Source organism: Furipterus horrens, unplaced genomic scaffold (assembly GCF_987537825.1).
Source record: "Furipterus horrens unplaced genomic scaffold, mFurHor1.1.pri manual_scaffold_4, whole genome shotgun sequence".
Lineage (NCBI taxonomy): Eukaryota > Metazoa > Chordata > Mammalia > Chiroptera > Furipteridae > Furipterus > Furipterus horrens.
Window position 1 is genome coordinate 37192088 of NW_028327174.1, and position 11429 is coordinate 37203516.

An 11429-nucleotide genomic window follows, 5' to 3' on the forward strand; every position below is an offset into this window, starting at 1 on the left:
TCCTCTTTCTTTCTCTCTTTCTTTTTCTCTTTCTTTTTCTTCCTTCCTTCCTTCCTTCCTTCCTTCCTTCCTTCCTTCCTTCCTTCCTCCTTCCTTCCTTCCTTCCTTCCTTCCTTCCTTCCTTCCTTCCTTCCTTCCTTCCTTCCTTTCTTTCTCTCTTTCTCTCTTTCTCTCTTTCTTTTCTTTTCTTTCTCCTCATGCTCATTGACCTTAAAGAGAGAGGGAAAGGGAGGGAGAAAAAAAGGGAGAGAAACATCAATGTTAGACAGAACATCGATTGGTTGCACGTGACCCAGCTGGGACCAACCCGCAACCCAGACATGTGCCCTGAGTGGGAATGGAACCTATGACCTTTCAGTTTTACGGGCTGATGCTCCAGCTGACTGAGCCACAATGGCCAAGGCGCCCTTCCTCCTTCTCTTGAGTATATTTTATTTTCCTGCCTCCTCAAGCCAGAGAGTTAAATATCACTATAAAAACTTCCTTTCCTAAAGCACTGCTCTAACAGTGTGTAAAAAAAAAAAAAGCTTGAAACTATGTCATTCTTTTCAAAGAGAATTCAAGTTAGTGAACGCTTCTTTACCCTTTCTGTAAACATTTAGTGGGGTGTTGAATAACTGTTCTGTGGGGCAGACATCTAGAGAGAACATGCAGGTTTCATATTTGGAATCCCAGAGTCAATGACGGAAGCTCTTCATGGCTCTTCGTTCCTGCAGAATAGCACCGCCCCCTCAGAGGTGCAGCAGTGGACCAATCACCGGGTGATGGAGTGGCTGCGCTCCGTGGACTTGGCAGAGTATGCCCCCAATCTCAGAGGCAGTGGTGTCCACGGTGGGCTCATGGTAAAACTCTGTTTTAACTTGACCTTGACTTCTTATAATTTTGTTTCCTGTAGTTTAATGAGTAGGAAGTTACCAGTTTACTTGTTATAATCCTCAAGTTGTCTAGCCCAACCCTCGTGCACTAGTTCAAGTGAATTTTTACTTTCAGAGTATTTTTTCCCCTTAGTTTTTACTATCATATAACTCTAGATCAGATTTAAACCCATGTCTTTCATTGTCCTCTTTTATGTTGGGTAACATCTGGCTTCTGGCTCTCATTTGATCATGCTTTAAAGCCTCTGCAAAGATACAGATCATGTTTCTATACACAGATGTTGCAAAAAAGTTGACTTCCAAAGACATCCCAAATGGATTACCTCAGAGAGGTAGAAGCCCTGACTTAGTAATGCCTGGATGTCAGGACCAGCTCTGGCTCTCATTAGGTTGGGCAAAATAAGGAAAGATATGTAACTTAAAGATTAAAGTCCACACCCTGAGAATCTCACCGAGAGGGTCATTGAAGATAACTTAGTGAGTGAGTTTTGTAAATTATAAATCACAATGCAGACATGTAAGTTATAAGGGTACCTTAAACAGTCTTTGTTTTTCTTATAGGTTCTAGAACCTCGTTTTAACGTTGAAACAATGGCTCAGTTATTGAACATCCCACAGAGTAAGACCCTGTTGCGAAGACATTTGGCCACTCATTTCAACCTTCTGATTGGTGCTGAGGCCCAGCGCCAGAAGCGTGATGCCATGGAGTTACCAGATTATGTGCTTCTAACAGCCACTGCCAAAGTGAAGGTTGGTTCAAGCCCGTATCATTTAATAATGGATTAAGCCACAAATATAGCAAGGATTCAGTTCTGACTGTGACCTGGCTCTCTCATTTTCTGGAATTTACTGGGATTTGTGGATGGGTTGAAGGTATATGCATCTTTAAAAGTAATCAATACAATTTTGAAGGTTTCCTTCTGGGGTCATTTTTGCTGAAATAATTTATTTTATTAGAGTTAACAATAATAAAGAACATGATGTTGGCTTTTATAATTGAAACATTGCCAAGGCGGAGAGCCCATGACTTGGGCCTGAATATTGATTACATTTGTCCTGTTTTTGCTGTGGATGAATCAAGTATAAGAGTTTCATTTCTCATCAGACAGACTCAGCTTGTCTGGCATAAAATTGACCAACCCTGCACGTTAGGAAAAGGTGGACCAGCAGAGAATGGCTGTTCCTAGTTTGCCTGGATTCATCAATCATACGCAGTTCACACTACTTTTGTTCTTCTAAATCATTCCTCTGTTAACTCTTCTGAGTGTTAACCCAACCAGCTTAATGTGGATTTAGGCATTCTTGGCGCCTTCACAAATATCTATCAAGTTCTTTTTTTTTTTTAACCCCCCCTGTACCTTCTTGACACTTTCTCTTCAGCCCCTTTTCTCCCTTAAAAGATGTGCTGGCTTCGAAACCGCTGAGAGATTCTGTCCTCTGTAAATTCTCAGCATCAGCCCGATCACCATCTTGACAGTCTCAGTGACTACCAGTGACTGAGACGGAGTTTCTCTTCTGAGTATCACGGGAAGGTTTTTCTCCAGAAGAGCAGGGTTCTTTCAGCAGTCACCAGCCTGTCATGGAAGCGTAACAGGCCTACAAGACAGTCAGAGCCTCAGCCAGAAAGCAAAGACAGTCAGGGTCATTTTCTTTTGCTAGTCTGAGAATGGAAAACCTAGCAAAACCGGAGTTAGCCCTGAGAAATCTCATGGCATTAAGTCACATTTAGGCAAAGCTAAGGCCTTTTGTTTATTTTGCTTTTATCTCTGTGATTACCCAGGTACTTGGTGTGAATAAGGAGAACAAGCATCATTTTCTGGGATTCTTAACAGGAGTCATTGATCGTATTTGGATGTATCAATCACATGCCTAGGATGCCTTTGCTTCTGTTATACAGATTTAATCATTCAATTGCCTTTTTCTATATGATGAAATGAATAATTAAATTATTAAATTATATGTTTTTTGTTACATGAATTTCATTACATCCCTGGATGTTTTCGTTTTCTTTCTTTTAAAGCCAAAGAAACTTACCTTCAGCAATTTTGGGAACCTGAGAAAGAAGAAACAGGAAGATGGAGAAGAGTATGTTTGTCCAATGGAACTGGGGCAGGCATCAGGAAGCACATCTAAGAAAGGACTGAAACCTGGCTTGGACATGCACCTGTATGATGAAGATGATTTGGACCGGTTAGAGCAGGTAAATACAACATTACATACCTATTTTAAAAGTTCTTTCATCATTGTGACACTAAATGGAAACTTTTTGTGCTGTTACATACTAAGCTAGGAAGTTTTCTTCAAATGCTTAAAAATATCAAGATAATGATAAAATAAAGGTGAACGCTTACAGATTGCTTACTACTTCCCAGGCACTATCCTAAATAGTTAACATATATTAATGTTCATGATAATCCTAAAACATATGGAGTATTCTTCTCCTGATTTTAGAGCTAGGAACCCTGAGGCAGAGAGAGATAGAAGAGCTGGGATTTCAACTCTCCATTAACATGTTAAGCGCCATGTCAGTCACCGGCGACTGACACTATACTTTCTGTTTGGACCGCATCAGTCACTGGTTACTGACAGTATACTTTTCTAAAGTATTTAGAAAGCATTTCTTAAAGAGTACAGAGTACAGATTACGATAAATACATACAAGAAATATATACGAAGATATACATGCAGTCTTATCGCAACCTTACACAGATCTCCGGCCTCCGGCATATCGGTGAAATCGGATATCGCGGGCTAAGCAGAGAGGAGGACAAAACAGGCTTGGCACTTAACATGTTGAGGAAATCTGAGCATTAAAACAAGCTCTTACTACTTCGCCTTTTCAGTATGAAGCCATGGGACCAAATATTACCCTTTAATCAATAATCCTTCGGTGTCATTGTTAATATCAGAGCATTTAGTCTAGATGTGCCAGTAAAGTGTTTCTTCTAAATTTTGACATCTAATTACAGTAGTGCAAGGAGCTCATTATCAGGAGTGTTCTATTGCTCCTCTCCCGTTCAGTACAACTTGCATTATTTCTTCTTAGACTTCTGTTCATTTTGCCACACTTGCTGTGATATTGTGCTAATGCGTTTGTCACGTGATGGTGTGCTCTTTGCAGATGGAAGATTCAGAAGGGACAGTGAGGCAGATAGGTGCATTCTCTGAAGGCATCAACAACCTAACAGTAAGTTTGTGAAACAAATTTAAAACCTTATTCTAAATATATGTTTGAAAATAACCAAAGGACCTGCCGATGTAGTGGAGAATGTGTAGTTCTGAACTTTTGGCTCGCTGTGTGTGTGACTCCCGTCTCCTTGTTTTCCAGCACATGTTAAAGGAAGATGACATGTTTAAAGATTTCGCTGCTCGGTCCCCCAGTGCCAGCATTACTGATGAAGACTCAAACGTGTGACCATAGCACCTGGATTAGCATCAGGAGCCCTTGGTCTCTTTCCACTTTTATTTCTCAAACACAGTATATCCAAGAAGCAGCAGATCGTATATTGTTTAGTAACTCAACTTCTGCGCATTTAGAAGTGGGAATGGGAAGCAGGACATATGTGCCTAATTTAAAGCTGCCACAGAAAGTGAGACACTGGTGAATGAGAGTGTAATTGTTTTTCCTCTATTTAATGTAAAAATCTGTGATATATTATATTTAAAGTATTGCATTTAATGAGTACTTTACCATAGTGTTTCCCGTCACAGTCACAGTGTGGAGGATTTGAGAAAGCAGTAACCCAAAGGTGGCCAATCCTGCCACGTCAGTGTGACGGCACGGGAGCCATCGAAGCGGAGCTTGGCAGGCTGGCAAAGTCACCATGTGGGATTTCTCTAAGCGCTCCGTGTGCCCAGTGACCATCAGCCACACCTTCACCTGCCTCTCAGTGTCCTATTTTTATATATTTGTCTAAATGTATGTATATATTTAGTACATAGAACTTTTATTTTATGACGTACATAAGGAAGATGGTAAAAAAGATCACGTTGAAAAAAATACATTGTTCAAAATTTTCAAATACCAGGTGGTTCTTGGACAGGTCAGGATGATCTTTGTTCACAACCAAATTTTAATGATGTTGCTCATTTGGACTAGATCAGTATATATGAAATAACTCTTCTTTGATGACATATCACAAAGTGGTTGGTTACTTTTTTAAGAATTTCAACCTTAATCTTGGATTCTTGTAACTCATAAGGAAGAACTCAAAAGACATTTAAATTCTATTAACTTGAATGCATTCAGAAGCTCCCCCAAATTTTGTAGAAGTAATTTCTGAAGAAACCAAAACAAAAACGTTTACAGTATTAAGATTCTTATTTTACTCTTTGCTAAATATATCATTACATCAAAATAGCAACAGTCTGACTAATGTTATTAATTGTACTTTTCTCAGGCTATCAATGAATGGAATCTTTTATAAAAGCTGAGTATTTATCTGAATATTTTGTCTCAAACAGAGTTCACTAACTCTGAGGCTGGAAAATTAGTTTTATAATGGCTCTACTGTGGTGATAAAATGTGGTTCCTGTTTTTCTGTAGCACAGGGCCCACATACTCTTTATAAAGAAAATAGGAAGCTGCAGCAAAAACTGTTACTGCATTTATTCTTCTTCTTAGGGGTATTAGGAATAATATTCTCTTGTTTATTCAGTACTAAATCAATACTCATGATAGTCAACAGTGGTTAAGACAAATTTTCACAAATTGGCACAGGGGTGGGCAATTCATTACATACCAGTGGACATTTAACTATATTTGAACACCAGTGATAGGCTCATTCAAGTTGTCAGCAACTTACCAAGCTTTTCGTCACAGAACCTATAATACTACATTACTATTTATTCATAACTGAAATGATTTGATGTTAACAGTAATCTTTTGCTCCCTATCATTCATTATTTGATAAATGTATTGGACTATTAACATACTTGTGTTTATTTTAATGAGGATATATGTCACCATTTGAGAAACAATTTATTATTCAAACCTGATTGAAAACACCAGGAGACTGTTACAGATGCCAACTAGTCTTTATTCAGGACATTGTAGTGTAACTGACAATATGTGATGAGGTTAAAACCTTTTTGATGATATATATTTTATCTACAAAATGTTATACACTGCTGGTATCACCATATGAAAAGAAATAAAGTCAGCTGATAATTGCCTCTTATTTTTACTGTCTGTTACTTTATTTTCCTTTGTTCGGCATAACCACAAGGCTTTGTTTCTGATATAGACAACAGTAAACTCTTTACAATTCCAAACCCCCATAAAGTTTTTGAGTGGGGTTTACAGCATGTATCAACAGGTAGAGATACGAGACCTTTGTTTGAGAACCTTTTTTTATGAAAGGAAGTGCAGGCAGCTGAGCTGGGGGATGAACAATCGTGGCAGAGGGGATCTTGGACAAGGAGAAAGAAGTGACTTGCCTGCAAATTTGAAGAATTGTAGAAAGTGTGTCATTCTTTAAAGAATTAAAGGCTATTTTTAATTTAACTAAAATGTGAAAAGATGAAACGTATCTTGGAAAAGATAACCAAATATTAAAAGCAGAATGAATATAACTAGAGGAGAACAGATGTTTTTTTGTGAAAGTTAATATCTGTAACCTAATAAACCAGCAGGAATCTGTATGAACACAACACACCCCGTTGGCAAACAGGGAGACCTCTTTGTTTAGCTGCAGGTATATATGCTTAGCTGCACCAAGTGAGCTGCAGAGTTAGAAAACTGAGACAAATCAACAGATGTGACTTCACTGCAAGACTTCTACTCTGAAAAAGAAGTCTTTCTGAGCAAAGTTCCACATGTTTGACATTTGGAAGCAGTGTTGATTGGGTGCGGAGAAAATGGGGCAAAAACCATCGCAGCAGTTGGCCCTGAAGGACGGCAGTGAGGTTCTCAGCGAGGTTCTCTGTGAGGTGGTCAGTGGAGCTATAGTGCATGCAGCTGAGAAGCTAAAGGAGTATCTTGGCTTTGAAGACCCTCTGAGCAATCTATGCCCAGCTCCAAACACTCTGAATGAGATCTTCTTAATCCACTTCGTCACTTTCTGCCAAGAAAAGGGAGTTGGTGGGTGGCTCACCACCACCAGGATGACCAAGCACCAAGCCCTCCTGTTCGGGGCGGACTGGATTTGGACCTTTTGGGGGTCAGATAAGCAAATAAGGCTTCAGCTGGCAGTGCAGACTCTGCAGATGTCTTCTCTTCCTCCTGTGGAATCTAAGCCTTGTGAGTTCTCCAACTTAGAACCCAGGGCAGAGGAGTCTTCCAGGAAGAGCAGGTTTGATAAGCTGGACGAATTCTGCAACTTGATAGGAGAGGATTGTCTGGGCCTGTTTATCATCTTCGGTGTGCCGGGAAAGCCTCAGGACATCAGAGGAGTAGTCCTGGACAGTGTCAAAAGGGGCACAGTGAGGGGCCATCTGCCAGGTGGGAAGGCTGTGGTACAATTCGTCCTGGAAACTGAAGATTGTGTCTCCATCAGAGAGCTGCTTGGAAACTGTCTGCATAAGAAAGACGGGCTAAGAGAGGTGGGCAAGGTTTACATTAGCATCCTCTGAACTGGCTTTGTGTGGTGAGATTGGCCTGTAAGATGAAAAGAGAAAGACATTTTATTCTAATAAGCAAGGTTATCCACTCCCATCACCCCAGCATGGGATTCCACCTTCCCTCTGCTCCTGGCAAGGCATGACAATTGCGTCAAAACGTATTAGTGTCATAATTATGGAGAGAGGAAAACTTTTCCCATATTGTACGGAAAACTGACAATTTAAGCTTTCATTTATTTACTCAATAATAAAAATGGGGCAAGAAGATTAAATAAGGTCACCCTTAAAGTTTGATTTGCAAAAAAAGAAAAGTCTTTGAAACAATGAGTCTAGCTCTTGAAAGTGTAGTGTGTTTTTACTGCTGCGGGTGGGAGACGGGTAGGGTGAAGTGACCTGTGAGACTATAGAGTGGGTTTAATTACATTTACAGAGTCAGTTTCAATTCAGGACTGTTAAGCAAAACCTGGCACTGCTTTGTGACTGCTGCCCTTACTCTCACGTCACCCCCAAACTGCTTTCTCTGTGCAGAGACCCCTGGTGGGATTCACTTTGGGATCTGCTTGAGCGTTAGCTTTACCTGTGATTTAAACACAGTAACCCACATAACAATCACTTGTGGTAATGCTTAACATTTGTGTAGCCTTTGCAGTAAGGATAGTGTATTCATACATAAAAGCTACCCTTGCTTAAAATCCTGGGGTTAGAATGGTAGTGTAGGGAAGGAAAAACAATTTTCCCCCTATTCTCCAAGAAGGAAGAAGCAGAAAGTGCTTAGAAGTATAAATGGAAGACAGATTCATTCACATGATTAATAAATGCCTATTACATGTTAGGCTCTGTTCTATGCCCTGTCAATCCAGCAGGAAAAAGAACCATGTCCCTCTTATGGAGGGACTTGTTTCTCTCTTCATGGTGGAAGACAGAAAATAAGTATATGTAAATATATTTGAAGTGCATACTTAAGAAATATAATGGGTGCTGTAAAGAAAAATAAAGCATGAGTAGGGATAGAGTGAGAGAGGTGCTATTTTTTATGGGTAGTTAAGGAAAGGCTCAGTAAGAAGGAGATGATTAACTAGAAATCTGGATTGAATCAAGAGAGCATCAGTGCAGATATCTGGAAAAGTGTTCTAGGCATAGGGAACCGCAGATGCAAAAGGCCAGAAAAGGGAGTGTTTTGTGATATGTGTGAGCCATAGCAGAGGAGGCTGGTGCAGAGGGAGCAGAGGGAGCCAGGGGAAGAAGAGTGATAGGAGGCAAGGGTAGAGAAGCAGCCAGCAAACAGATCAAGCAGATCGTACTTGTAAGGCCTCTGGATTTTATTCTGGGCGATATTGGGGAGGCAAATGCCTTGATCTGCCTGACCCTTTAGAAACCTCACTTGATTGCTGTTTGGAGACTAGACTCTGGGGAGGAAAGAGTGGGAGCAGAGACCAGGAGGACAGGTAGGAAGCTATTAAAGGAAATCAGTTGAGAGAAAAGGGTGGCCTGGTGGACAGACAGAAGCAGTAGAGGAGGAGGGGTAAAGAGGTCAGATTCTGGGACAGGTGAAGGTAGAAGCATACAGCATTTGCTGATGATTGGATGAGGGGTATGAAATATATCACAATTAGAATGCTGTAGTTCCAGACTTCTTTATTAAGAATACATGCAAAGGCAGAACTAAATTTGCCTTTGATGTTCCTTCATTCCAGGAAACCAAAAGATCAAGGAAACCATTTAAGCTTTCTACCTTCAGTAAGTGAACATGAATAGGCCCAGGAGACATCTTTTGAAGTTGTTAAACAGTTGTTCCTACTTTGTTCCTGGAAGGTAATAATACCCAATTAATGTTTCCTTGGCATATAGTGACCCCTGTCTGCAGCAACGCTGTGTAGAGTCGGCAGCCGTCCGTCAGTCTCGAGAGACGATGGTGTAGCTTCCCAAGAGTCTATCTGCACCGCCGAGAATGGCTGTGCAGTCCGACTCGGGAGTGACATGGTAGTATCTGTCTCCTCCCGTGTTGAATCGACATCTTGCGATGACGCTGAAGCTACAGAGCCTGGGCAGGGTAATATGGAGGGTCTGCTGTTGCCCGTGCAGCAGACCCCCCCTCTCTTCGCAGCTGAAGGATCCAAGGGAAAGACGGAGTCAATACAGCTTGGGTTCAGGTGCGCCGCAGGAGTTGCCGGTGTTGACTACAACGTCAAACCGCCTTAGGGACTCCGGCTCCGGATTTTCTGTCGGGGTTTACTCCCTTAGCCTTTCCCCTGAAGAGGTATGCCGCAAGGCAGCGGAGGTTTTTTGGAGTCAGAGTTTTCCTTCTCTGATGTGCCCTGACTGGAAGATCGAACCAGCGACACTTAGCTTGCAGGCCGACGCTCAATCCACTGAGCTAAACCAGCCAGGGCAATCTATCAAGAAGTTAGTGTAGTAAAGAGTACTCAACTTCAAATCAGACGTGGGTTTGAGTCTCAGTTTTCTTAAGAGAAAAGTCTAGTGGCTAAATTCTGATTTTTTACCTGTAAAATTGGACTGACTGCAACTAATTCAAAGAAGACCACGATGCTTGTGACAGTTTCTATACTAAACTGTAAGCTTACAGAGATTTTGAAGTCTAGTACAAATTATAATAGCTGGATGATAGAAACCAAAGACTCACTGCATGTTTTTATTTAAAATAAAAATGTGAAGCTTTTGCTGATTTAAAAAATACTGTATTCTCTTACTTGAAAAAGTACGGATATGTGGAAAGTTAAATCTTCAGGAGTCTCTCTGACACCACCCATACCTACTCCCTCTAGTTGCTGTTTTCCCTCCTAGAACCTGTACTGTATATTAAAAATGTTTTATACAAATGGAATCATGTGACCCATAAATGCCTTTTAACATTAAAAACTTTACTATATGTTGTGGGTAACTTTTACACTGATAGATTTCTATCCACTTGGTTCTTTTTAAGGCTGACATCAATAGTTCTCAGTCCTATGTGCATATTAGATTTACCTGGGGGACTTAAAAACAATAAAACACCAATATTATAAACACACCTATACCAATTGATTAGCATCTCAGAAGGAGGGGCCCTAAACAAATATTTTAGTATCTCTTGAGGTAATTCTAATATTCAAATAGGATTAAGACTCATATATCTAAGTAGTACTCTATTATATACCATAATATAATACTGTTTTAATGGATATTTAGGTTGCAAAGTCCATCCACACATCTGGGTATTTGCATATTGTCTATTTACCATGTTTGTGAATAGATATACTTTGTTCACTTACATTTTATAAAGTTATTTTTGATTAAATAGCTCTGATAGAAAGTCATTGGATTAAAGTAGGTTTTATGTATAATAAAAAATTATAAAAATACCTTAATATTTAAAATTGTTCTACACAAGGACTAGCTACACAATTTGTGGTGCCCAGTGCAAAATGAAAATGTGAGGTCCTTGTTCAAAAATTTCTAAAAATTTCGAGATGGACAGCAGAGCATTTAGCCAAGCATAGGGCTCTTTTAAGTGCAAGTCACAAGCCCATGAAACCAGTGTTATTTCTACAATATGTTGGGTTATTTTGTTATGAAAGCTGAAGAAAAGATTTTTATAATGAGTAAGTGACTGCACATTAAGATCTTTTCCAATTGAAGAACAATGTAATTCTTAGTAACTCCTTTGCACACGATAGCACATACTTTACTCTTTGCATGAACCAGATATTAATATTGCCTGTGGATAGCATTACAAATGATTTTTTAACTTCTAATATAGAATGAACTTTATTGCACTTGATGCCTGGGAAAACAGGTATTTCTCTGGCTCCACTAACTAATCATATCCATCCACTTTATTCTCAGGAAGAGTAAAACAAAAGAAAGCATGGGAAGGTAGACTGAGGACGTAAGTCTCTTAACATCTTGCCAAGAAATTGAGAATTCTCTGAATATAAACTAATTCTATAAGGATTCATACTTCTTTTGTCCCTCAATTTCTGTGGTATAGGCCTT

At 39.9% G+C, this 11429-nt stretch overlaps 2 protein-coding genes across 2 annotated transcripts in view; both read left to right on the top strand.

The window, feature by feature from the left end:
- Positions 1 to 5168, top strand: part of PPFIBP1 (PPFIB scaffold protein 1) — a 180641-nt gene extending 175473 nt beyond the window's left edge. The window contains exons 27-31 of the mRNA XM_090272961.1: positions 717 to 842; positions 1437 to 1625; positions 2896 to 3075; positions 3997 to 4062; positions 4204 to 5168. Coding sequence (XP_090129087.1) covers positions 717 to 842; positions 1437 to 1625; positions 2896 to 3075; positions 3997 to 4062; positions 4204 to 4290 — 648 coding nt within the window. The 3' untranslated portion in view covers positions 4291 to 5168. The remainder of the gene's footprint in view (positions 1 to 716; positions 843 to 1436; positions 1626 to 2895; positions 3076 to 3996; positions 4063 to 4203) is intronic.
- A 1440-nt stretch (positions 5169 to 6608) lies between these two features.
- On the top strand, positions 6609 to 9310 carry REP15 (RAB15 effector protein). The gene has a single exon (XM_090272960.1). It carries the CDS (start codon positions 6735 to 6737, stop codon positions 7446 to 7448), a length of 714 nt encoding a protein of 237 aa, XP_090129086.1. The 5' UTR covers positions 6609 to 6734; the 3' UTR covers positions 7449 to 9310.
- Positions 9311 to 11429: the final 2119 nt, after the last annotated feature.